We start from the raw sequence: 23536 nt of genomic DNA, 5'->3' as shown, positions 1-23536 counted from the left end.
GGCTCTGTAGATGCACCATGGCCCTGGTTCTTCTCACAGCTGTGTCCATGGCTTTGGATGGACACTGTGACATTTGGTTCCATTTCCCTGTGCTCAGATATTGTGCTGTGGCATCTAACAGTGAGGGCACTGCCCTCCCTGGGGGCTGACTCTTGGCTCAGCTCACTGTCCTCATGGAGCAGCCCTGTTCCTGCTGCTTCTGGCAGTACACCCAACTTTCCACCCAAAATATTGCCTGCTTATTCAGCCTATAGCTCTCCAATGTGACTACAAGGAGATCATCCTGAAGGCTCTACTGAAGTAAGGTGCACAATATCCTCTGCACTCCCTTTGTTTATAGAACAAGCTGCCCATCCGAGAGGCCAATGATGTTGGTTAGGAGAGATTTGTCCTTGGTAAATCTGTGATGGCTTTCCCCATCATTTTTTATTCCTTTGCATGTCTCAAAATGTTCCCAGGAGGCTTTGCTTGGAAGCCTTCTGCAGGGATTTGAAGTCAAATACAATTGTACACCAGGGTGTTAGCGACCCACATAGCACCTGACAGGAGAAGGCACAGGCCTGAACGTGCCGAGTGTGTAGGTTGGCTCCCCATCCTGTGCTGTCATGCACATCGCCTTGGGCTGCAGGATGACCTTTGTGTGCAATCAGAAGGGAGAAACCTGTAGGTAGCTCCCACTCAGCATGAGTGACTGCATCCCCTTTTGACAGCGATTCCAACAGCAGGGAACAAGTCTGTTTGTTTAGGGACAGCACCACAATGAAATGCCTGGAAGAGGAAAGGGCAGCAGAGGTGTAGCTGCCCTCTTTCTTGGGACAAGCATTGTCAAATAAGGATGTGTGACTGAACTGTTCGTACTGCTTTGCACAGCTGTGCTGGACAGGACAATTCATTGCCAGCTGTCCCAAGTAGTCTTCCAAGTACAGGAAGGTTTGCTTACTCTCTCTAGACCCCATGTCAAGCAGACTGTACAAGACCTTTTAGTGTTGATGCTATGCTGATGGTCTGCTCTGATGCAGTTTTTCATTTGCTCCTGGGTCTATTCTGTTGCTTAAAACTGGTTTTGCATTAACTCCTGGTCTGAGCACAGAAAACCACACCAGACCCCTCAGAAAGAGCACGGCTTGCCTTTATCATACATTATCACAGCAGAGCTTATTATCCTCCACACATTTGCTTATTGTGGGTGTGTTCTGAATCTGAAATTGCAATTCTTGGAGGGAAACCATGATTTTTGTGTAACTCATGGAACAAAGCTCTGCATTAAATGCATACAACGCTGTTCTGCAGGTCTGGAACCAGATGTCAAATTCACCAGGTATAAAAAACCACTGGGGTAATTTTTATTCTATTCTTTCAGTGTGATGATGTGAAAAAAATGATTACTGATAAAAGTGCAGCTTCTTCCTGAATCTGTTTGTAGGTCCTAAAATACAGGCCATATGTCATGAGCTGGACTTGTGATACAGATCTGGACACTTCTGTAATTCATGTATGACAGACCAGACTAAGGGAATGGGAATAACAGTTGTATAGCAGAGAGTCTTGAAGGACATTTGAAAAGCAGATTTCACTGAGTTAAATACACTGACCAGCTCTTACATGCAGCAGTGGAAGACCAGTGTGGTAGAACTAAACCCTGATGAACACAAAGTGGTCCTGAACAAAAAAGGGATAAAGAGTGAAAATAGTGGCATAAATCTGAGATGCACTATAAACAATGTGAGAAAACAGCTTATTTGGTGAAGACACACAGGTTTGAAGAATCAGAGTATGTCACATTGGAAGGAAACTATAAGGACATTGAGTTCAGCTCTCTGCTCCTTGCAGTACTTCCTATAAATAAATCATATGACTAGAAACATTGTCCAGACACTCACTGAACTCTGACATGCTGGGTGCTGTGACCACTTCCCTGAGGAGCCTGTTTCAGGGTGTGACTGACCACCCCCTGATGAAGAACATTTTCCCTTGATGCAGCTTCATTCCATTTCCTCGGGTCCCATCACAGGTCATCAGAGAGAGGAGATCAACACCTCCCCCTCCACTGCCCCCATCGAGGAAGTTGTAGGCTGAGATGAGATCACCCCTCAGCCTTCTCTTCTCCAAGCTGAACAAGCCAAATCACCTCAGACGATCCTTGTAAGTTTTTTCCTTGAGGCCTTTCACCATCTTTGTCACCACACTCTTATAGTGTGATGTCCTTCTTACACTGACATGCCCAAAACTGCCCCCAGCACTCGAGGTGAGGCCACATCAGTGCAGAGCAGAGTGGGAAAATCATAGAATCATAGAATGGTTTGGGTTTCAAGGGACATTAAAGATCCCCCCCACCTTTGGCAGGGTCAATCACCTCCCTCAACTATCTGGTGATGCTGTGCCTGATGCACCCCGGTATGTGGTTGGCCCTTTTGGCTACCAGGACACACTGTTGACTCATATTCAACTTGCCATCTACCCAAACCTGCAGCTCTCTCTATGGAGGGCTGTTCTTAACCTCTTATCCTCCAATCTGCACTTGCAATGAGGATCAGCCCATCACAGATGGAGAATCTCGCAATTACTTTTGTTAAATTAAATACATATGGTGACTGCTGAGCTCTCCAGTCTATCCACATCTCTTTTTAAGACCCTTGAGGGAGTCCACAGCTCCTCCTAGCTCAGCATCGCTGCCATATGCCCACTTTGGCACGTTCTCTTCATCTTTTTCATCATCAGCTTAGAAGGATGACTGATAATCATTATTTTGTGGGCACAAAGCTTAAAAGGAAAGCAACGTGTGATACATACCCTGTGACTTGAGGTCGAGGCACACCTCCCACTATTTAATATCTCAGGTTTTCTTCTGGCTGCCTAGCACTAGAAAGCACTTCTGCCTGTCCTGATGTCTGTGTTACCACCTCATGTCCTGAGCTACACACTGACAGGGAACAATTCATCAAGGGGAATGTAGATTTATATGGTGCATTTATTTTCACAAGAGGAAGCAGACTGAGGCAAAGAACACTGGACTGCCTAAACTTTTGGCAGCAGTACAGGAGCCTACTCTTCTTATCAGAGATCACAGTTATGTCCCATATATTCTGAAGAATTATGTCATACAGATTTTGGGATCTCCCTCCTCTCTTCCCCCATTTCCCCCCCCTGTTTTAGAAATCACACAGTGCTTTGCAGAGGTCAGAATGGTTTTGTAACTGTTTGTCCATTCTATTGTTTCAATACAGAACAATAGCTTTTGTAAGTGAAATGCTTTTATAACTGAAATATATTTGCTATTGTATATTATGATTGTCCCACAGACCATGAACACTCCTCTAGCTGGATTTCACCGTTCCTCCATCATCTGTCAGGCCATTGAGTTACTGATGGAAGATCTGAGAGATACAATGCAAGTGCATACACAAATACATTTGGAACTGACTGTTTTTTTACTTTGTCTAATTATGGTCTGCTGTTAACCCCTGAGAATAAAACACTTTGCTATAAAACCACACTCATACAAAGAAAATGTTTCTTTTTTGACTTTCATCTCAATTGTTTTTGTCACATGCACCCTTTTTTACTTCCCCAATTTTGTTAGTAGAATAAAAGGCTAGGTCCTGTTCTCCCTTCTATTCTGTCTAGCATGGCTGCATTTTGTACATTCAAAAAGGATCATCTGAAAGAGAGTTCTGGTCTATTACTACAACCATAATAATAAACTGACTAATTACTGACATATTGACTAATAACTGCTAATTATGTGTGACATCACTAAGGTTTTCACATTTTTTTACTGCCATCCCCCTATCTACTTGCAAATGAGGCATTATTTCCTGGCCTTTTCTCCAGCCCAATGGCCCTGATGTACTGGTGAAAAACACTGTAATACAGAATAAAAAACTAATATTTGTTCTCCCTTTCATCGAACACGAACCCATTGAAGCAAAAAAATGACCTAATACCATTAATTTATTTTTATGGTGTCAAAAGTCAAACTTCTGAAGGACAACAATGGGTGGGTCACAACTCAGACTGTATAAATTCCCCAGGGCTCAGCCAGTATACCCACATACAGCTGGAAAGCTGTATTGTCTTTGGTGCTGAGGCTTGAAGGTAAGCATTTCTCTAGGAAAATTTACCTTTTCACTCTATTATTTCTTGTTTCTGACTAAACTTAAAAAGAGATAAATTATTGTTTTGTTTGATATTTTTCAGGACAGAATATTTACAGGATATTCTCTACAAGTATTACCTGTGTATATGCATTCTACACTATTTTATTATGTGGAAAATCTGAATATTTGTGGCTTTGGGGAGATTTTTAAGTTATTCTTTGTGGTTAAAATATTATTTTGTGCTCAAAACATGATTTTATTTCAGAGCATCTTATCCTCCCATTCAGTATATTTTAAGATTGATTTTGACAGACAAGTAATAAGTTTTCTTGCTTGACCTCTGGTTCAAAAGAGTGCATCGAGAGCAGAACTGTAGCATTAAGTGAATTTGCTAAGTTTTTTATAGTGTGAAATTTCTCTAAGAGTTGCATTCCTGAAAAATACAGTTGGTGAACACAAGACAACATGGAAAGGTGCATGGGTGGACAGATGTACAGTTTCTAAACAACTTATAAAGGGAACATGTACAGAAAGGAAAGTGAGAGAAGTAAGTGTATGTCTGTATGTGTATATCGAAGAGGCCAGTCACAAAACACTTTGGTAGAGCTTAACACTACAAAGAGAAACTTGAGAGCCCAGCATTTAGCTCCTACCTAAGGGGCTGGATTTTGAAAAACAAAAATTTAATTTATCACTCAGGTTATAATCTGAGAAAATAAAGCATAATTAAACAAAGCAAGCTATATCTGAAAGCACAATTACAGTGAAACATGAATTTTGTGCATCAGTCTTGCTCCTAGACTAGGTGACCTTAGATGAATTGTATTGCCTATACATGCTTCCATTACTAAAACAAGTGTAAAGCTATGGGTCTTTGAAGATCTACTGACAGTAAGTACTGTGCAACAAATAGATACTTTACTACATCTACTTACTTTCAAAAAATAAAAATAGCCAGCCTCTGCTTTTACCTATATCTGTTCAAACCTAGAGCAAGTGCAAGTATAATTTGCACTTAAATTTCCAGCTTTGCAAGTATACCAAAGAGATAATATTTACTTGTTTTCATCAAGCTACTACGAAGTACTAAGGAATTCTAGCTCTCAGTGAGTGAAAATAAGTACAGACAATTGTTGTTTGACTGCTTTGAAAAGGTAAACAGAAATCACACACAGATTTCAGACCTCTGAGGAACAGTTACAAAAAAGGTAAATGTATAGAAATGCAGAAGGAAACAGATTTTTGAAAACAGAGTTTCTAACATGCAAGAGAAGTGACATAGCAATGGACATGTTAACATAGAATGATTTCCAAACTACTTGTTTATATTTTATTGCCTGAAAACTCCTATTAAAGTGTGTGTGCTGTGTGTGCTGTGTGTGCATAGTATTCCCACCATTACACTGTTAATGTATTTCTGCTCTTTGCTCCAGGCACTGCTGTTGCACAATGGGCTCCATCGGTCCAGTGAGCACGGAAGTTTGTTGTGACATATTTAGGGAGCTGAGAAGCCAGAGTGTCCAGGAGAATGTCTGCTACTCCCCTCTGCTCATCATTTCAACCCTGTCCATGGTCTACATAGGTGCCAAAGATAACACCAAGGCTCAGATAGAAAAGGTGAGACTACATTTAAGGATTTAAACCCTCCTGCTGCTCAGGATAATGTTGCTCGGAGGCTAAAAAATGTGTGGTGACACACATGGTGACACAAAAGCTGTGGCCACCTCAAACTCCCATAGTGTTAAACAAATGCATCAGCCTGAAATCTTGAAACTGGATTTAAATTTTAGCATTGTTAGCAGTAGAATTCTCAAAGACAAAAGCACATTTGAGTGATCCTTTGTTTATATAAGGAAAGGAGACAAAATCTCTAGGGAAGGAGCCAAAACTTATTCCCCAACTGCAAAGTGTTTCATGTGTTTCCTACAGTTCTCACTATCTTGAAAGAGAGTGGCTGGCTTGTTGCCTATAAGAAAGTTGGTATTATTGGTAGCACACAGTGGAGCTGAATCCTAGATATTCAATAGAAAAAAGGATCATCTAAGCAGGCAACAGTAGGCATGGCTATTCAGAGATGGTACAGATAGATTGTACTTTTTGAGTCATCCAGCTTCTCTGTTAGTTAATAAGTTTGCTTCAAACATTATGTGTTAATCTCAGTTGCATAACCTTTCTGTTGTCATACCAGTTATTTCAACTACTGTTATTCTTAATTACAGGCTATCCACTTTGATAAAATCCCGGGATTTGGAGAGAGCACTGAATCTCAGGTACAGAAATAATTTCATCTCCCTCTCTATGTCAGTTTCTCCTGGGAGCAAAAACTATCAGATAAAGTAGTCTCTTAGCAGTTCCAACCCTCCTCCAATGTGCAGCTAGTGCTCCTCATCCAGCATTTGGGGAAACACTTCATTGATAAGAGTGGACAGAGGAGGAAGGTAAAAGAGGATTCAGAGCAAGCATAAAATGAAACCCATCACCATAATATTGGGCCAATAGGGGGAAATGGTAGATATTTGTATGATTAGGCAAAGTAGCTGGGTGCTACTGGTTAAACAGGACTGGTTGGGAACAAAGGAAAGCCTACGTGATCTGCTGGAGCTAGATTACCATGGCAGGTAATTAAAAGCCCCCCCCCCGAAAGGTATGAGGAAATTACAGTAGAAAACCATCACCTAATTGTATATATTACAAAATTACTACGTCAGCATAGGATGAACAGTTTTATAAGAAGAAGCATCTGAACTACTCTACTCTTTTCATATAGGATGTAATACCTCCTCATTATTAAAACCAGGATAAATCATCCATCTTTTTTTTTTGTATTCGTATCAATCAGTGCGGCACATCCGTGAGCATCCACACTTCATTTAAGGACATCTTCACCCAAATCACCAAACCAAGTGACAATTATTCAATCAGCATCGCCCGTAGACTTTATGCTGAAGAGAAATACCCAATCCTGCCGGTAAGTTGCTCTAAGATGTGATCTGAATGCCAAAGCTGTAATTTTCTGTAATGAAAAAAGCACTGTAAAAAGTCTAGGTTCTGCTAAAGAAATTTTCTTCCACATGGAATGATTCTCTCTATCACAGCCCTAAACCTTGGGAGTCTTGAGAGAAAATGTGACTAGCCAAAAAGATGTTTGTGCAAAGTACAATAAAGATCCAATCAGGTCAAGGTATAATTAATAAAGGTAATTTTTTTGGCAAGAGATTAACTCCAACTCTTTTCTCAACTTGCAAAACAAACCTGAAAAATAACTTCAGGTTCTCAAAAATATTGCAAGGTTTTCCATTGAAAGGAACATTTAATTTGAAATTAAAGGAAAATACCATCGCAAAATTAAAATTTTAAAATTGGGCAAAATGAAAAAAACCCCATACTTAACTGAAGTGAATGTTGGTTTTGGATCAAACTCAGTTCGGGAAAACATTGACTAAAATGTTAAAAATTGCTTGAAACTATGCATGTCAAACCTTAAGATGCTTATAAACTAGCTTATGGTTTACTGATTAGCCTTAATAAGCATATTGCTCATATCTGTTAATCTCATTCTTGCCTTTTGCATCTGCAAAATGCTTTGACATTCTGATCTGAAAATGGCATGCTCTTTTTTTGCAGGAATACATACAATGTGTGAAGGAACTGTATAAAGGAGGTTTGGAATCTATCAGCTTTCAAACAGCTGCAGAAAAATCCAGAGAGCTCATAAATTCCTGGGTTGAAAGTCAGACAAACGGTAAGAGGAAGCCAACTATCAGCATAGGTATTTTCCCTTCTGCCACCATGTTTGAACAACATATGAGAACACTTAAGTCAGGTGCTGAAAAACCAAAACCTTTCCCTCTGCTCCTCTCCTGGATAATAGATAAGTTTCTAGATATAGAACTAGCATATAACAATTTTTTTTTTTTCCTCAGACACACTCCTGTTAGAGGACTCTGTCTGTCTGTAGAAGCTTTGTAGAAATGTAATACTTCCACTCCTGATAAAAGGGACAGTACTAAGATATGCTTTGTACACATTGACAAATTGTTTGACACCAATGTTTCAACTTTTGTTTGAAGCAAAAAGTATTAAATGTTTGGTTGGGAGACCATCCTGGGATAAAAGGTTCCAATGGTTCTTCCTGTTGTCACAAAATACACTCATTTTGGAACAAGTAAATCTCTGGCTCTTTTATCTCTCACTATAATTCTTTATAGGGAGAGAAACTACAGCCATTGTCAACAGCAGTAAGAAAATCAACCTTGGAACTACAAGATAACAGCTACAAAACCAGAATAATGTCCCTGCTACACCCTCCTTCCCTACACCCTCCATTTAACGTTGTAATTGCCAAGTAAGATGTGTTATACACAGATACATTATACATGTTCTTTCTTCCTATGCATTCTTGAAGGGACAATCAAAAATATCCTTCAACCAAGCTCCGTGAGTTCACAAACTGACATGGTCCTGGTCAGTGCCATTTACTTCAAAGGATTGTGGGAGAAAGCATTTAAGGAAGAAGACACCCAGACAATTCCTTTCAGAATTACTGAGGTATGTGGGCGTACAACACTTTAAAGGTGTCACCTTCTAGAATTTATGAAGGGAGTAGACAAGTTGTTGTACAATCTTCCTGAAAAAGAGCAATTATCAGCTTTAACCGTAAGTAGGCATTTCTACACTCTAGGAATAATCTTTGTGAAAACTGTATTATTTTCTTCGGTTTTGCAGAAAGAAAGCAAACCTGTGCAGATGATGTCTCAGATTGGTACATTTAAAGTGGCAGAGATCCCTTCTGAGAAATGTAGGATCCTGGAGCTTCCATATGCCAGTGGGCGGCTGAGCCTGTGGGTGCTGTTGCCTGATGAGATCTCTGGGCTGGAGCAGGTATGGCCCTGGCAGCTGCGTTTCAGAAAACTACAAACATGGTGAAATTTAGGTGCTGAAAAGCTCTTCACAACAAAGTTATCTTAAAGCACATCACCAGCACAGATCTGAATATTGGCAACATGGGATTTTTGCATAGAGGCACACAGCTGTCTCAGTGGTCCTGCAAAAGTTTGTGCTGAGGATGGATTGCTAAGCAACTGCTTTAGTGGGTAAAATTTTTGTCACTGCAGAACAGATTCTTCTCAGATAAGAAGCTGTTACTCCAGCAGCTTGACCTCCACAGCTTTTATATCTCAATTCCTGCATCCTGAGGAGCTTCCTGAGAAGTTCATATTGGCTCAAGTATTTGTAATTATTGAATAGTTTGACAGCCTTCAACATGCTTCCTTCATACCTTCAAAAATTAAACTGTCGAAAAATTGAATATGAGGGGTACTGGAATGGTTAAAGCAATTTCAGAAAGTAAAACTTACATGACATATTATTATTGATATGGACAGAATACGGGCATGGGATATTGTCATTGGCCGGAATGCAGTTTGAATAGGAACAGTTATGTTATAAATCAGCATTCACTGAAATGATTGCACACTAAGGCAAAGAACCTAAATTATAAAAACAAAGAGTCATTTGAATACAGCTAAATTTCTTCAGTAGTAACTGACAGCTCATTTATTACTGAAGAAATTTAGCTGTGTTCAAATGCCTCTAGATACTTCAGGTATTAGTAATTGGTTACCATTAACACTTCCTTACTTGGAGGTCTTAAATGTAGATAGAGCTTACAATTCATAAGCACAGAATGATTTTGGAATATATTTCTAAAGAAAAGAAGACAAATAGGCAAGACCTTTGGTGAAATTTGCTGAGTAGCCATCTAATTAAGACTATTAATTGGCAGTCCGCCTATTAAAGAAATAGGAAGCAGGACAGAGAAGATTTCCTCTTCTAGACACATTAATCTGTATATATCCAGAAAATACACCATGGCAAGAACAGTCAGTTTAAGAGAAAAAAAACCACAAATGGTACTGCATTGCTACAAAAGAAGTTGTGCTCTAATCCCAAAGATCTAATTTGTTTGTTTCCTTGCAGCTTGAGACCGCAATCACCTTTGAAAATCTCAAGGAGTGGATCAGTTCTAGTAAGATGGAAGAGAGGAGGATTAGAGTTTATCTCCCCCGCATGAAGATTGAGGAAAGATATAACCTTACATCTGTCTTAAAATCCTTGCGTATCACTGACCTGTTCAGCTCATCAGCCAATCTCTCTGGCATCTCTTCAGCAGAGAGCCTGAAGGTGTCTGCAGCATTCCATGAGGCATCTGTGGAAATCTATGAAGCAGGCAGTAAGGTGGTAGGCTCATCAGAAGCTGGGGCAGATGGCACAAGTGTCTCTGAAGAGATTAGGGCTGACCACCCTTTCCTCTTCTTGATCAAGCACAACCCAAGTGACAGCATCTTGTTCTTTGGCAGATGCTTTTCCCCTTAAAGAGAGGAAAGCTGAAAGAGTTTCTGTCCCTCACAGCAAGACCTAAAGTGCTGCAGTATCAAGTGTAAAAAGAAACACAAACTCTCTTTCATCCATATTTTCTAAAACCAGAAGGCTTTATTTAAAACAAAAAAATAGGTTAAGGCAGAGAAATTATGCCATGAAAACAGCCTTTGCCTTTCCTTTCTGCAGAGTATTATTATTTAGTCATGGATGTTCAGGGATTGAAATTCTGACTTAAAGTAAGCATGGGCATTAACAGAGATGCTCCTGGTGCAATTTAACAACAATAGTGCTGAATCATCACACTGAAAAAACACAACACCTTTTTTTGGAAAAAAAAATGCAGTCTTCTAACAAAGCCAGGTTTCCCTATGGACAAATTTTATGGTGACTCCTCTGGAATAAGTCACTCAAAATTTCCTAGATTAAACTCTACCACCAACCATACCTACTCTGACAAAGCAATTGATTTTTCTTTCTACTCCTGATACTGCAAGGCTCTTCCTCACTTTCTAAAGATGCATTTTAGGAATTTTATAATTCATATTTCTTCTTAAGTCTTTGTGGCGCAATCATCATGACCAAACATGGCAGGTTGCTATTCAAATTTTCTCCATATATCCCTGCCTAAATGGGTCTTGTGGATGTACACTTTTGCTCCTTTAATCATAATAAAAACTTATTTAAGCAAATGCATTTCATTTGAAGTATTTTAAGTGCACCTGGGACAGGGTAATCCTGGTTATATGTACAAATCTGGGGCTTTGGGCAGATGGCAAGCTGGACATGAGTCAGCAGTGCCCTGGCAGCCAGGGGGGCCAACTGTGTCCTGGGGGGCATCAGGCACAGCGTCACCAGCCAGGCAAGGGAGGGGATTGTCCCGCTCTGCTCTGCACTGGGGCGGCCTCACCTCAAGTGCTGGGGGCAGCTTTGGGCTCTACAATAAAAGAACATCACACTGCTGGAGTGGATACAGAGGAGGGTGACCAAAATGGTGAAAGCTCTCAAGGGCAAAACTTACAAGGAGTGTCTCAGGTCACTTGGCTTGCTCATCTTGGAGAAGAGAAGGTTGAGGGGTGACCTCATCACAGCCTACAACTTCTTCAGTGGGGCAGTGGAGGGCGAGGTGCTGTTCTCTGTCTAGCGATCAGCAAGAGCATGAGGAAATGGCAAGAAGCTGTTTTAGCTGTGAGGAACGATCACATTAGGATAAGTTTCTTCATCCAGAGGGTTGGTCGCTGGAACAGGCTTTCCCAGGGATGTGGTCATTGTGCCATGTCTGTCAGAGTTCATGGAGTATCTGGACAATGCTCTTAGGCATATGGTTTATTTATAGATAGTTCTGTGAGGAGCAGGGAGTTGGACTCAGTGATCCTTATGGGTCCCTTCCAACTTGAAATAGTCTATGTTTCTGTGATTCTTCTATCTGAGTTGGTGCAATGATTTCAGAGAAGTGAGAAATGAGAGTCTGTCTTAATTCTGGGTTAAGATGCAATATTGAGACCAATTTTCTGCCAGGAAGGGACCAGCATGACCCTTACTCTCTTATGCATGCCACTCAAACTAGTCAGATACAACAATTCCTGCACAAACCATGATTCATCCAGTTTCTCTGAAACAGGAGTTGATAAGCAGTGTGGAAAGCAGCTGGATATGTGCAGAATCTACGTCACTGAGATACAGCACTGCCTCAGAGAACACAGGGGAAAGGGAAATGGGAAGGTGGTTTTTACTTATCCTTGTGGTGTGCTTACAAAGCTGTATGGGCTTTTACTCAGAAGCTAAAGAGAATAATCATGCTAGGAGATGGGATGTCTACGGCGAGTTACAGTTTTTCTCTGGATTTAGTTATTCATCTCTTTGTCACTGAAGAGAGAAAGGAAACAGAACTGTGAGGAACTGTCACAAAGAAGTACCAGGAAAGTGAAACAGAAAGATTTTGGGGAGTGCAGTTGCTGCAAGAAGGCTATGCTCTTTCCAGATTGCAGTAGGTACAACATAGCACCTGTGCTGGGAGGACTGTGGTGGAATGCTTTTCAGTTCCACCACACAATATTTGCTTGTTCTACCTGTTCTGACTTCTGCTCCATCCTCCAAAATAACACATACTTTGGCAGGACCTAGGGGACACAACTTGCTGGTGGCAAACATGGTCTTGCAAAAGAACAAAGATAACATGACACCACCTTCACGGGTGTATAAATAGTTTAAATATGTTCCTTCACTTTCCTTTATCTTAGTTGATTGCTGATCAAGAGATAACAACTGGGGAAATTTATTGCAAGAGAGCTAACAACGTGTTTAGCATTGTCCTAGAGTTTCTATTGATCTGGTCATGGAAATAGGGCACCTAAATGCTTAAGGACACTTAAATTTCAGCAGATTTGTTCTACTCTTCTGCATTATTTCTGTATTATTTCCAGGCTGTTTATTTTTTATCAATTAAAACATACTTCTTCACAAACAGAAGACATGAAGAAGTACATCTGCTTCTGTACATAGACAGGTATTTTCAGTGCTACCTCCTGATTTCTGTTGACTTCAGCTGCCAGCACAGCAGTGAGCAGTCATATTCTTGTCCTCAGTAGTCACTTCCTTAAAAGAAAAAAAGCCCCATGTATTCGCAGTCCTGTTTTCAGAAACCATTTTGGAATTTGGCAAATCATACCCCCATTAAGGAATGGACGCTGGAGTCCTCAGATTCCAGATAGAGAAACATTTGTTTGAATGCTAAAAATTTCAACAGCCTTCCACACCTGAGGTACTGTAGCTTCTGTAATAACAGGCACCCAAAGTACAGGCACCTAAAGGAAGAAGCCTGGATCTAGCCCCAAGCTATGTGCCAGATATCAGACCTCCACCACTCAGCATGGAACAAGTCCTCTCCTTTGTGCCAAGACATGAGGCTACAGCTTCTTCTCTCCATCCTCAAAGAAGCAAAATAGCACCATGTCTTAGAGACTTCAGCTTTTTGCTGCCTCATGAATTACAGGTGCATTATGCTTTTGTTTATCCACAGAATGTCCTTCAGCACAAGTATGGAAGAAGGCTGACACTCACAGATTTAGGATCTGTCATTAGAGGCTTTTATTGCTCTACCACCACACCCCACATACATTTATAATTTCAAGCATGCAAAGAGATAAAATTAATGCAAAGGATTACTGAGTTGTGCCAATACAAGACCACACTTGCTTGTTTTCTTGTGGTCTTACAACAGGAAAGTAATTCCACAGAGATGACAGAATTACTGTTTATTCCAGTACTAATTGTTCTAATACATAAAAATGCAAGTAATATTGCTGGGTTGAACAGTCCATTATTTGCAAATAACTGAAGTCTTCTGAAGTTCACAGAGTTAGAGAGCAACTTGTGTTGGAACGGGCAGCTGACAGCCACCTGGTCTTAACTTCAAAAACACATCAGGGCCCTTCCCAGCCAAATGTTGCATATCTTTAAATTTGGAGAATCCACAGTGTTAGGACTAATTTAATTTTAAATATCAATACAAATATTACTAATGTAGAAGCAGTGTAGACTATCTAGCCAGCTCAGCTTTCTCTCACCAAATGAGAGTTGGTCACACATGAGAATGAGCCCCACCAGTTCCTTCATTTTGATTCTCCCATGCCCAGTCCACAAAGCTCTCACTGTTTTCCCTTACTTTTAAACCTCTTGGAGCCAATACAGAATTCCTCTGAAAATCCCAAGGAGTGTTTGGTCGCCACATGAACAGCAAATTCCTAGGATGGTTAAAAATGCTAAGGAACAAAAGGGAGATAATAGCTTCATGCTACACATTTTTAGTCCAGAAGCATAATTTATACCTTATGTACATTTTATTATATGGGAATATTATTGGGATATTGTTTGCACCTGGCCTATCTTCCCTCACTGTTACAGTATTAAATATCACAAGAAAAAGAGTTTAATACCATATAGTCCAGCTGTCTTGTGAAAGGAACAAACACTCTCAAATTGCATGCTACTCCTAGGAAAAAAAAATATTCCAAACTAGTTTTGTGCTCTTATTTCTTTAATTCATTTATCACTTACTTTTTCTAAATGCTAGCAATAGCATCCCACATCATGGAAACAAAGAATTTCTATTAGTGGCACCTTTAGAGAACAGGAACAGGTTCCTGGAGGAGAGCATATTCTTACAAGGAAGGCTGACTTCTTAGTCACAGAGGTAAAATTCCAGTTTAGTGGCTCTGATAAGAAGCCAATGTGGAGTGGGAGAATAGTGAGGTGCCAGATGTTTTTGTAAGGAAGGGAATTACAGATTAAAGGGGGCAGAGGGGGAGCCATTGAACTTCACAGATCTGTGTGCAGGAGCAGTTCCTCTTTTCCTCTTCCCTCTTTTTCATTCTGTCTCATCTCCCTTTGATATAGTTCATTAACTATCTTTTCCCAAGGTGCTGACTATCCCCACCCTCACCATGCCCTCCTTTTTCCTCCTTGCCCTTTAGCAATCTCTAGTCCTGTGGACAGGGAGGGAAAAAGGCAGGGCTGGAGTCAAGACATGATTCTAAGAGGAAGGAGAAATGTCAGGGCAAGGAAGAAAGTGGGAGGACAGTTTACCCCTCCTACTGCCTGGAGGGACCATCTGCTATGAAATTATGCTGTGTCAGCTAGAGAGGCCAAGATGCAGCTCAGCTGCATCTGCAGGAGGTGGGGGGAGAGCCCATTCCTCCAGCCACAAACAGAGAGCAGTTCCTCTGCCTTTCCTTAGATGTCCTCTGGTAACTTTCCTTAGCCTGATGTTGCCTCTGTTCCACTGAATTCAAATCAGCCTTGACCTGTGTGTCGGTCTGTCTATGTTCCCAGTAAAGAAATTAGCAACCACAGGAGCAAGGTGTAATAAAAAGGATAAAGGTTATTAAGGAAGATAAAGCCGAAGGTCTAGAAAAGGAAGGGAGATAGACCAAGAAGAAAGAAAAGTCTGAAGCAGCTGGAAGGGACTACTGCACTAGTTTTAAACTACACAGAGATAGTTATGCTTTTGGCTTTCAAAGAGCTAAAAGCCACGAATATCGGTCAAAAAGATAATGGAGCTATTAAGATCTGCTTACAACTGAATCAAAAGAGTTTGAAAATGGTTTCGTAAAGAGCAGATGATCATCAGGATAGTTTAAAAGAACGTCCTCAGTGCAATACCCTGCAAGTTCACACTTTTGCAGCTCTCACAAAAGTTTGAGGAACAAAATGAAAACTTTCCATCTTGTTTTACCTGAGAGCAGAAATGGATATGAGATGATCTTGTCTTACTTGTCATGTACCAAGTCATTAATTTCTACTTGGCTATGAAAAACTTACTAACTTGAACCATGCAAGAGGATGTCAGGTCTCAAGAGACTGAGATCCTTTGTGCTACAGGCAGGGAATGTGAGAGATGGAAAGATGCAATGGCAAAGTCATTGATAAGTCATGTTCAAGTGATGCTCATGACACGCCAGCTCAGTCAAGGTCCTTGTCAGTACAAAGGGGAAATTCCATTCCAAGCCCTCATTTTTGGGGTTACCCTCTTCCAGGACAAAGCATTACTGTTTCTGTATGTGCACTTAATCAGGTAGTTCAGATCAGTTCCAAGGTTAGCCTAAGAAGCATGCAACTATGAAGAGGCAGCAAGTGCCAAGCAGATCAGTGAATAGCTAAGATTTCCTGTACACATCCTTAAGTGAGTATTGGGGAAATTCTCCTGCTGAAACTCCTGAAATTACCAACTGCCTTGGTTTCTTGGGAAACTCCTGGTCATTCCACCAAGCAAGAATATTTACAATCAAGCTGAATGAAAAATAGAGCAAATGTTTAAATGGCTTTCTTAAAAGACAGTCTTTCTCATATACCCAGCTCTGGCACATCAGCACAAGGCTCCTGTTTCGGATGGGCTCTTGTTTAGAAATGTGTTTTGAAGATACATTGACTTGATATTCACATTCTTCGTCCCATAATGTGGGACTGGAAGAGGAAGAAGGGATCAGCTTTGTGATTCAGTAGCTGTGCAGCTGACATACAGTTCCACCCTTTGAGAGATTTCTTTGGAAAAATGACAAGTTTCAGCCGAAGTGCGTACAAGCCACACACACGTCATTACTCATAATGCAGCACTGTGTATCATGACTGAGAAATTCAGGCCACTCTTCATATTTTTGATGTCATCTGTGATCTACAATACTTTTAAAATGCTCCCCATCTGAGTCATTCAAAGGAAAACTGCACCCTTGGACATGTGGAAACAGTATGCATATTCATTCACAGATAAACTGTCCCTTTTCAGATATGGAGATCAATCCTTTCTCAGAAGTGTTGAGCTTCTTACCAGAGCAGAATTTCTCAGGACAAACACTACCTTTATTAATTACAGTGCCTAAGCTAAAGCATGTAGAAGTAAGTATGAGGAATTCTGCTGGGACTGTCAAATTTTACCACACCTTTGCTTCTGCAGGTGTGGAAAAAAATGCCTCAATAATATTTATATAGGAACCTCACCACACCCTTTGGAAACTCATAAGGTTTTACATAGTGTTAGAGTATGTCAGCAAGGATTGCTTGGCAAGGGAAGGCTTGCAAATTTACTTGTAGGAGGTGCACAACAGATCTCTATCTACTCAGTTTCAAAATACAGACACGTGTATTATCAACCAAAGCTTTAAAGGCAAGAAAGATACTCAAAGAATGAATATCTCTTAAACTTAAAAACTATTTGAGATTTCCGGTTGATTCAAACTTATCATCATACATAAAATTCCTTTACAGCACAACCCAATATTTGTTATACTCAGTCCAGGTGATGCATATAGGTTTTTCAGTTGACAATGTTAAGAAAAATTACTGCCATACTCTCAATTACACTATGACAGAGGCATCACCCAGGAAAGAGCCCTCCTTAGCATAGAAAATGTTATGTTTCTAGTCATAGAATCATAGACTATGCTGAGGTAGAACAGACCCATCAGGATCATTGAGTACAACTCCTGGCCCTGAACAGGACACCCCAAGAGTCACATCATATGCCCTGAGAGTGTTGTTCAAATGCTCTTTGAACTCAGACAGGCTTGGTGCTGTAACCACTTCCCTAGGGATCCTGTTCCAGTGCCCAACCACCCTCTGGGTGAAGAACCTTTTCCTGATATCCAGCCTAAATCTCCCTTGAGTCAGCTCCATGCTGTTTCCTCAAGTCCTGTCACTGGTCATGAGAGTGAAGAGATCAGTTCTTGCACCTCCACTTCCCCTTGTGAGGATGTTGAAGATCACAATGAGGTCTCCCCTCAGTCTCCTCTTCAGGCTGAGCAGACCAAGTGACCTCAGTCGCTTCTCATACGGCTTTGCCTCCAGTCCCCTCACCACCCTCATGGCCCTCCTTTGGACACTCTCCAATAGCTCAATGTCTTTTTTATATTGTAGTTCCCAAACCGCATACAGTATTCAAGGTGAAGCCACACCAATGCAGAATAGAGCACTTATCACTCTTACTATTTTCTCATTTTCTATGCCCCTGTCCTCCTTACAGTTTTTAAATTTAAATCACTTAGAGATTAAAAAAAAAAAAATCACACCTACAAAGGGATTAAAATATTCTCAGATTTCAAAACCCTTCTCCTCCCCTTGCTCCTTGTATATCCTAAAATCCTTTTAAAACTTTGGGGACATTTAAAATCCTTTCATGTTTAAAATCTACTGGCCTGCTCTGGCTGAGTCAAAAACTTGAATAGAGTGCCCTGCTGGCTGAATCAGAAATTCTTCCCTGCCAAGTAAATAAACAGTGCTTTCACTTGTAAAAAATACTTGAGGATGTCAGGGAAACTGAAGAGCTTTCCTTCAAACACCACATTTTCTTCTGATCTACCTGAAATATAGAACTAGTTAGTTCTGAATTAAATAAGATTTCCAAGAGCTATACAGAGCGGATAGCTAAAATAAGCTACCGATGAGCATGAAAACCAGCCATGGAAAATTGTATCCTAAAAATACTGTGTCAGAGCAGAAGCTACCATTTTTCTGTGACAGCAAGTCTTTTTTTCAAGACCCTTAAGAACTTTCATAGGGCACTTTATAATGTTCTGTTCAGACATCAAACATATCACCTACTCCTGAACCCAGGCACTAATGAACAGAGCAACGCACTGTGTAGGAAAGTCAAAATGACGTGTGCAAAGTTACACTGAAACTGGAGGAACACAAAATGCCTTTATATAGCTGAGATCTGGCCAGGGCACTGGTATCCTGCCAATATTTGTCCTAACCAAATGGAAACATTAATGACTGCAGTGAAAGGGACCACAGGTTTACTTGCCACAGGAAGAGCACTATTAACACAAATGTAAGTCTTCTAGTGTGCTACTGTGTTGACTTAGTAAGGAGTGGGAGTGAGAGTACCACTGCTACTGAGTCAGCAGTAGCAACATCCAATGAGTTGTGTCCTCCAGTGATGCTAATTTAAAGGGATATTAGAAAATATCATCAATCCATCACATTGATAAAGCATATTTTGTCTTCTGAGATGAGTATAATTTTAGTTACTCAGTGTGCTAAAAAGGTAGCTGTGAAACCTTGTGCAAAAGCACAAACCTCTCATTCAGCCTAACCCAGAATTTCTGTGTAAACAGAACACCCCAGTCACTTCTTGTAAGGCAGCAAGCAGTAGCACTAGTTAGCAAATTAAGTTCACCCCCGCTTTATAACCAGAAAAGCCACAGCAATAGCTCTAAGGGATGAAGTCTTTTCAGGGTATCTATCACTCTTCAACAACAGGGCTAAATTTACAAGGATTACTCAAATCATTTATGCTTTGGAAACCATTTAAGGCCAATGTAAACAGATTACAGCTTTCCTAGGTGCAATCGGAGCAATTAGTTCTGCGGTGAATATCTCTCCTAAACTATGCTGCTCTCTGGAAAACATAATATATACATCTAATTACAACTCACACTGAAACATGCCCCTTTTGCATAGCTACCATTTCAAAATACCTGAGAGGCAGGAAAACACCATCCAATTAAAGTAATGTGGCTCCTCACAGGTAGGAAAGCAACTTCAGCAAAGCTTTCAATTCCCAAGTTACATTGATATAGAAGTTTCACTACTGTCAAGGGATCCTTTGCAGCTGTACCCTCCTACGCCCCGCACCAAATTTTGCAGGCATTTCCATGGTTCATTCCTCATTATGAGATCCTTCATGAAAACCTCTGCCCTGCAACATAAGTCCATGTTAAATGTATGCTCACAGACAGCATGTGAGAAGAAAGCTCTCCATATGGAGTTTATGCTGAGGAAACAGATCTTGTGAGTGAGTTCTGCTCAGTGTTGGGGAGGTATCAAATTCCTATTCAGGTTTTCAGGGCAGAGGTATCAACAGCGTAGAGAGAAAAAATTAAATAAAGGGCAAGGCAGGATTTTACAGGGTGTTTCAGTTAGGGGTCAGAATGGGGATGGACAGCTACAGGAAGGGCTACAGAAGCAGGGGCAGCATGATTGCAAGGAAAACCAGGGAAAGATGTATTTTAGTAGTCCAGGAAAGAAGAAAAAGAGGATTTGACAGAATATTCATTTCTGGAATGGAAAATAAAGAATAGATCTCTGATGTGCTACATGGGTCAAACAGCTTCCAGACTGGGTGGGGAAATAGAATGAAATCTAATCTAAGGCCTACACAAAGTTCAAGTGATGTTGCCTACTGCTAATACAAGCAAGGTTCTGGTGCCTGTCTCTGAACCTTCCCATCTCACAGTTACAGAGCTTCCCTGGCTGTACAGTCTTAGAATCCTTCAAGATTAACAAAACCCATTTTTCTAAAACAGAAACCCACCAGGAATGACAAATTCTTTCTCGGAAGGAAGCGAGCAATAGAAAAACTCACACACAAGAAGTCACTTTCTTTTTTTTCTGTCTGTTCCTAAGAGATAAATTCTGTTAGAAAAACCATAAAAGAAGTAGGTCAGCAACTGCCTTTTTTTAAACTCTTCAAACCACAAAAGAAAGATTGTTCAAAGTAGTGGGGGTTCAAGTTGTTACTAGCCTGTTGCCACAAAAGTGTTTACAGAAATACTTAAGCAGTCAGTTCTGTAAAGCTCTTGTATGGTATCATTCTTACCATCATTTCACATCCTACTCTGAGGTGATTCAGTTCTTCCACAGGGATGTGGCCTACAGGGCATATTACATTGCAGAGTCATGAGTCATAAGAACCTTTGTAGAACCGGCCAGGCACACTATAAATTCATCCTACCCTTCATGTGAGCTGCAGAAACCTTGGAGACACCCAGAGCAGCAGTGTTTCTCCCTGCACAAAATAAGGTACTGTAATGATTTCTAGACACTATTTATTTCACTTGTTCTTGGCTGTTGTTGCTTTGTTGACAAATGCATAGGAAAAAAGGAAGCAGGTATTTGAACAGGAAACAACTAATGCTTGGGAAAGTAATTAACTAAGATTGCACAGGCATGGTCTAGAAGATGAAGGTCTTAAAAACATACAGGAAGAGCAACTTATTGTTCAGAGTTCTGTAATTTCTAGAGCTCACTGACTAGCATATATATCATAGCAGACTAAGAACCACTGTGTTTCTTAAGTCAGCTAATTTGTTCTTGTACTCCTTAGTCCTTAGAATTATCAGTTTAGCTCCTAGTTTGCAAGTTACTAGGGTCAAAAACTATCTTTTATTCTAAGGCCATCCTATAGCAACCAAAATAGCTCTTAGTCCCTGACTAGAACCCTCAGCTAAACCTGCAAGGCAAATGACAAATAGCAGCCTTTGCTGAATATAGAAAGCTTGTATTGCAGAAGAACTGGGAAGCTAGGATCTGGGCTGGTGCTGTAAGACAGGGTTTCAGGACATTTTTAAAAATCAGAAAGGTAATTCAGGATGCTTAGCATACAATAGTTGGGGCAGTGCTTGCTCAAGTATAGGAAGGAGTGTTTTGTCTTGACTTAAAGGAATAGTTTGACTGCTATTGTTACCAGAGTATTGGTTGACTACAGAGATGAGCATCAAAAGGTTCTTGAACAAATTGAAGCATAACATTTTTCATAAGAGACAGTTTCTCAATAGTCTCTAGAGCAGGCTTTGCTGAGTAATGCTATCAACTGTCACTCCAAGATGCTGTAAAGGACAGTGCAAAAAATTTCCTGGTGAACAAATATGAAACACAGCTAGAGGCTGGTTCATCCCTAAAAGTGATAGCTAGTGCCATCAGTGAAACAGGACATGCTAAACTTTATTTGACTTTATAATAGTTAATGCTCCTCATTCTTCATATAGGGAATTTTAGAAAGTCTTTAAATCACAAAAAAGTTCAAACAGTGGAGAGGAACTTCTAAACAAATAGCAATCATAGTTATTGTTTCATTAATAGCATCTTTTCTCCCTTTCTGTGCCACTTCAGGACAATGGATGCATTGAATCAAGCAAACACAAGTTTTGCTCTCGACTTTTTTAAACAGAAATGTCAGGAAGATGGTGACAAGAATATATTGTTCTCTCCTTGGAGTATTTCATCTGCCCTGGCTACTGTTTATTTGGGAGCCAAAGGTAACACTGCAGATCAGATGTCAAAGGTGAGTCTGGGCTTCAAAAAGTAGCTGTCTGAAAGAGTCTCTTGGACTAATGTCCTCCATGCCAGAAAATTGCTGTGATGGAACAGAGGAAAGCCATATTATGTATAGAGTTTTGAGGACTCTCCCCTAAAGTTATTTTAAATTTTACACATTGCTAAACATCAATCCACATCTACAAGATTAGAGAAAAACCACATTGAGACTACAACCCTTTCTTTGGGGTATATATTTTACAGACAAAATTACTGACTGAAATTGTCATGTCACACTTGTTCAAAGCTCGTGGTGTCGACAGGGGACAATGAGAACAGGCCCAAGGCATGGTTACCAAACACCTAATGAAGGTACCTAGCTCCTGTTGTAGGAGGGGAGGTTTGTGAGTTTGCATCTGCTAAGGCAGAAGTTGTCCCACATGCTAAGGCAGTGACCTAACTCCTGATTTACAGGACAAAAGAGACCCAGTAGGGTAGAAAAGGAGTGATCTTCTGTAAGGATGAAGGGAAAACAAAACAAAACCAAGGGCACAGCTCTTCTGAAAACTGTTCCAAGGTTGGTTGCACCCTCTGTTGCCTGGGTAAGGCGAACAAGCCCAGAGAAAGGGATTTAAGCCATGGAACTGCCTGCACAATTTTTCAGGCTTTCTGACACACAGCAGAGCTCCATTTAGACTTCTGCTTTGGTAGACTCCATCCAGAGGTGATTGGCTCTTTCCAGGTATTAACTGGTCATCCCAGAGCATAACTTAAAGCAGATAGATTCCTCAATGAAAGCCACGTACATAAGAGTTTTGGCCTGCAGCGCTCAGTTTAGTTTGCACAAGCCATTTTGTACACATGGGCATCAGGACCTAACCAAAGATTCCATATTCAGTAAGGACTGGACACAAGAACAAAATCTGAGCCAGACTCTCCTCATTACCAGTCCCTATGACATCACTGAAAAATGTCACTGAAACAACAAATTTTTTATTGTTGCATTTATTATTTCTTTTCCCACTACAGGTACTTCACTTTAACAAAGCTGAAGGAGCCAAAAATGTCACCACAACCATAAGAATGCATGTCTACTCCAGAACAGAAGAGAGTCTATCAAATCGACGTGCATGTTTCCAGAAGGTATGTCACCCAAGCTGGTGATCAAGCCATGGGCATGGTCACATCTTCTCCTGCTTGTGTTTTCCTTCCACATTTACATTTGCTTATGTTTGTCTTTCTCAGATTTCGTGAACACAATTAATTGGTGCAGCATCCTGTGATACCTTCACCTAATGCAACACTTATTACGTGCTTCTCCCTTTTACACAGAATTGCACAATCTAACCTCAGATTTGCAAAATTTAACATTTGATGCTCAATCAATCTCTTGATCTTTTTCCTTTAGCTCTGAGGACAGATTTCTTTCTCAAACTATTACTATACAAAAGCTAGCACAGTTCTTACCTCAGAAACCTAATCCCAAGAAAAGAGTTGCTCTTCCATATATTTGATTACAGCATCACAACAAC

At 40.5% G+C, this 23536-nt stretch overlaps 2 protein-coding genes across 4 annotated transcripts in view; both read left to right on the top strand.

Moving 5' to 3' along the window:
* The first annotated feature begins 4064 nt into the window (after positions 1-4064).
* On the top strand, positions 4065-11130 carry LOC138106902 (ovalbumin-like). The gene is made up of 8 exons (XM_069008257.1): positions 4065-4095; positions 5531-5714; positions 6317-6367; positions 6937-7065; positions 7722-7839; positions 8503-8645; positions 8823-8978; positions 10077-11130. Exons 2-8 carry the CDS (start codon positions 5547-5549, stop codon positions 10470-10472), a joined length of 1161 nt encoding a protein of 386 aa, XP_068864358.1. The 5' UTR covers positions 4065-4095; positions 5531-5546; the 3' UTR covers positions 10473-11130.
* Positions 11131-20731: 9601 nt separating this feature from the next.
* The window catches only part of LOC138106898 (serpin B6-like), a 43164-nt gene continuing 40359 nt past the window's right edge, over positions 20732-23536 (top strand). Inside the window, exons 1-3 of one of the 3 annotated variants that reach the window (XM_069008248.1) lie at positions 20732-20771; positions 21861-22032; positions 23034-23147. In XM_069008248.1, the coding sequence (XP_068864349.1) occupies positions 21865-22032; positions 23034-23147 (282 nt within the window). In that variant the 5' untranslated portion in view covers positions 20732-20771; positions 21861-21864. Of the gene's footprint in view, positions 20772-21860; positions 22033-23033; positions 23148-23536 lie in introns of those variants that run through there. The other 2 variants (XM_069008249.1, XM_069008252.1) reach the window with 2 other exon arrangements.

The sequence above is a fragment of the Aphelocoma coerulescens genome, chromosome 2, assembly GCF_041296385.1.
Source record: "Aphelocoma coerulescens isolate FSJ_1873_10779 chromosome 2, UR_Acoe_1.0, whole genome shotgun sequence".
Taxonomy (NCBI): domain Eukaryota; kingdom Metazoa; phylum Chordata; class Aves; order Passeriformes; family Corvidae; genus Aphelocoma; species Aphelocoma coerulescens.
Note: the sequence above shows the minus strand (reverse complement) of the source record. Positions and strands in the feature narration are given on the sequence as shown.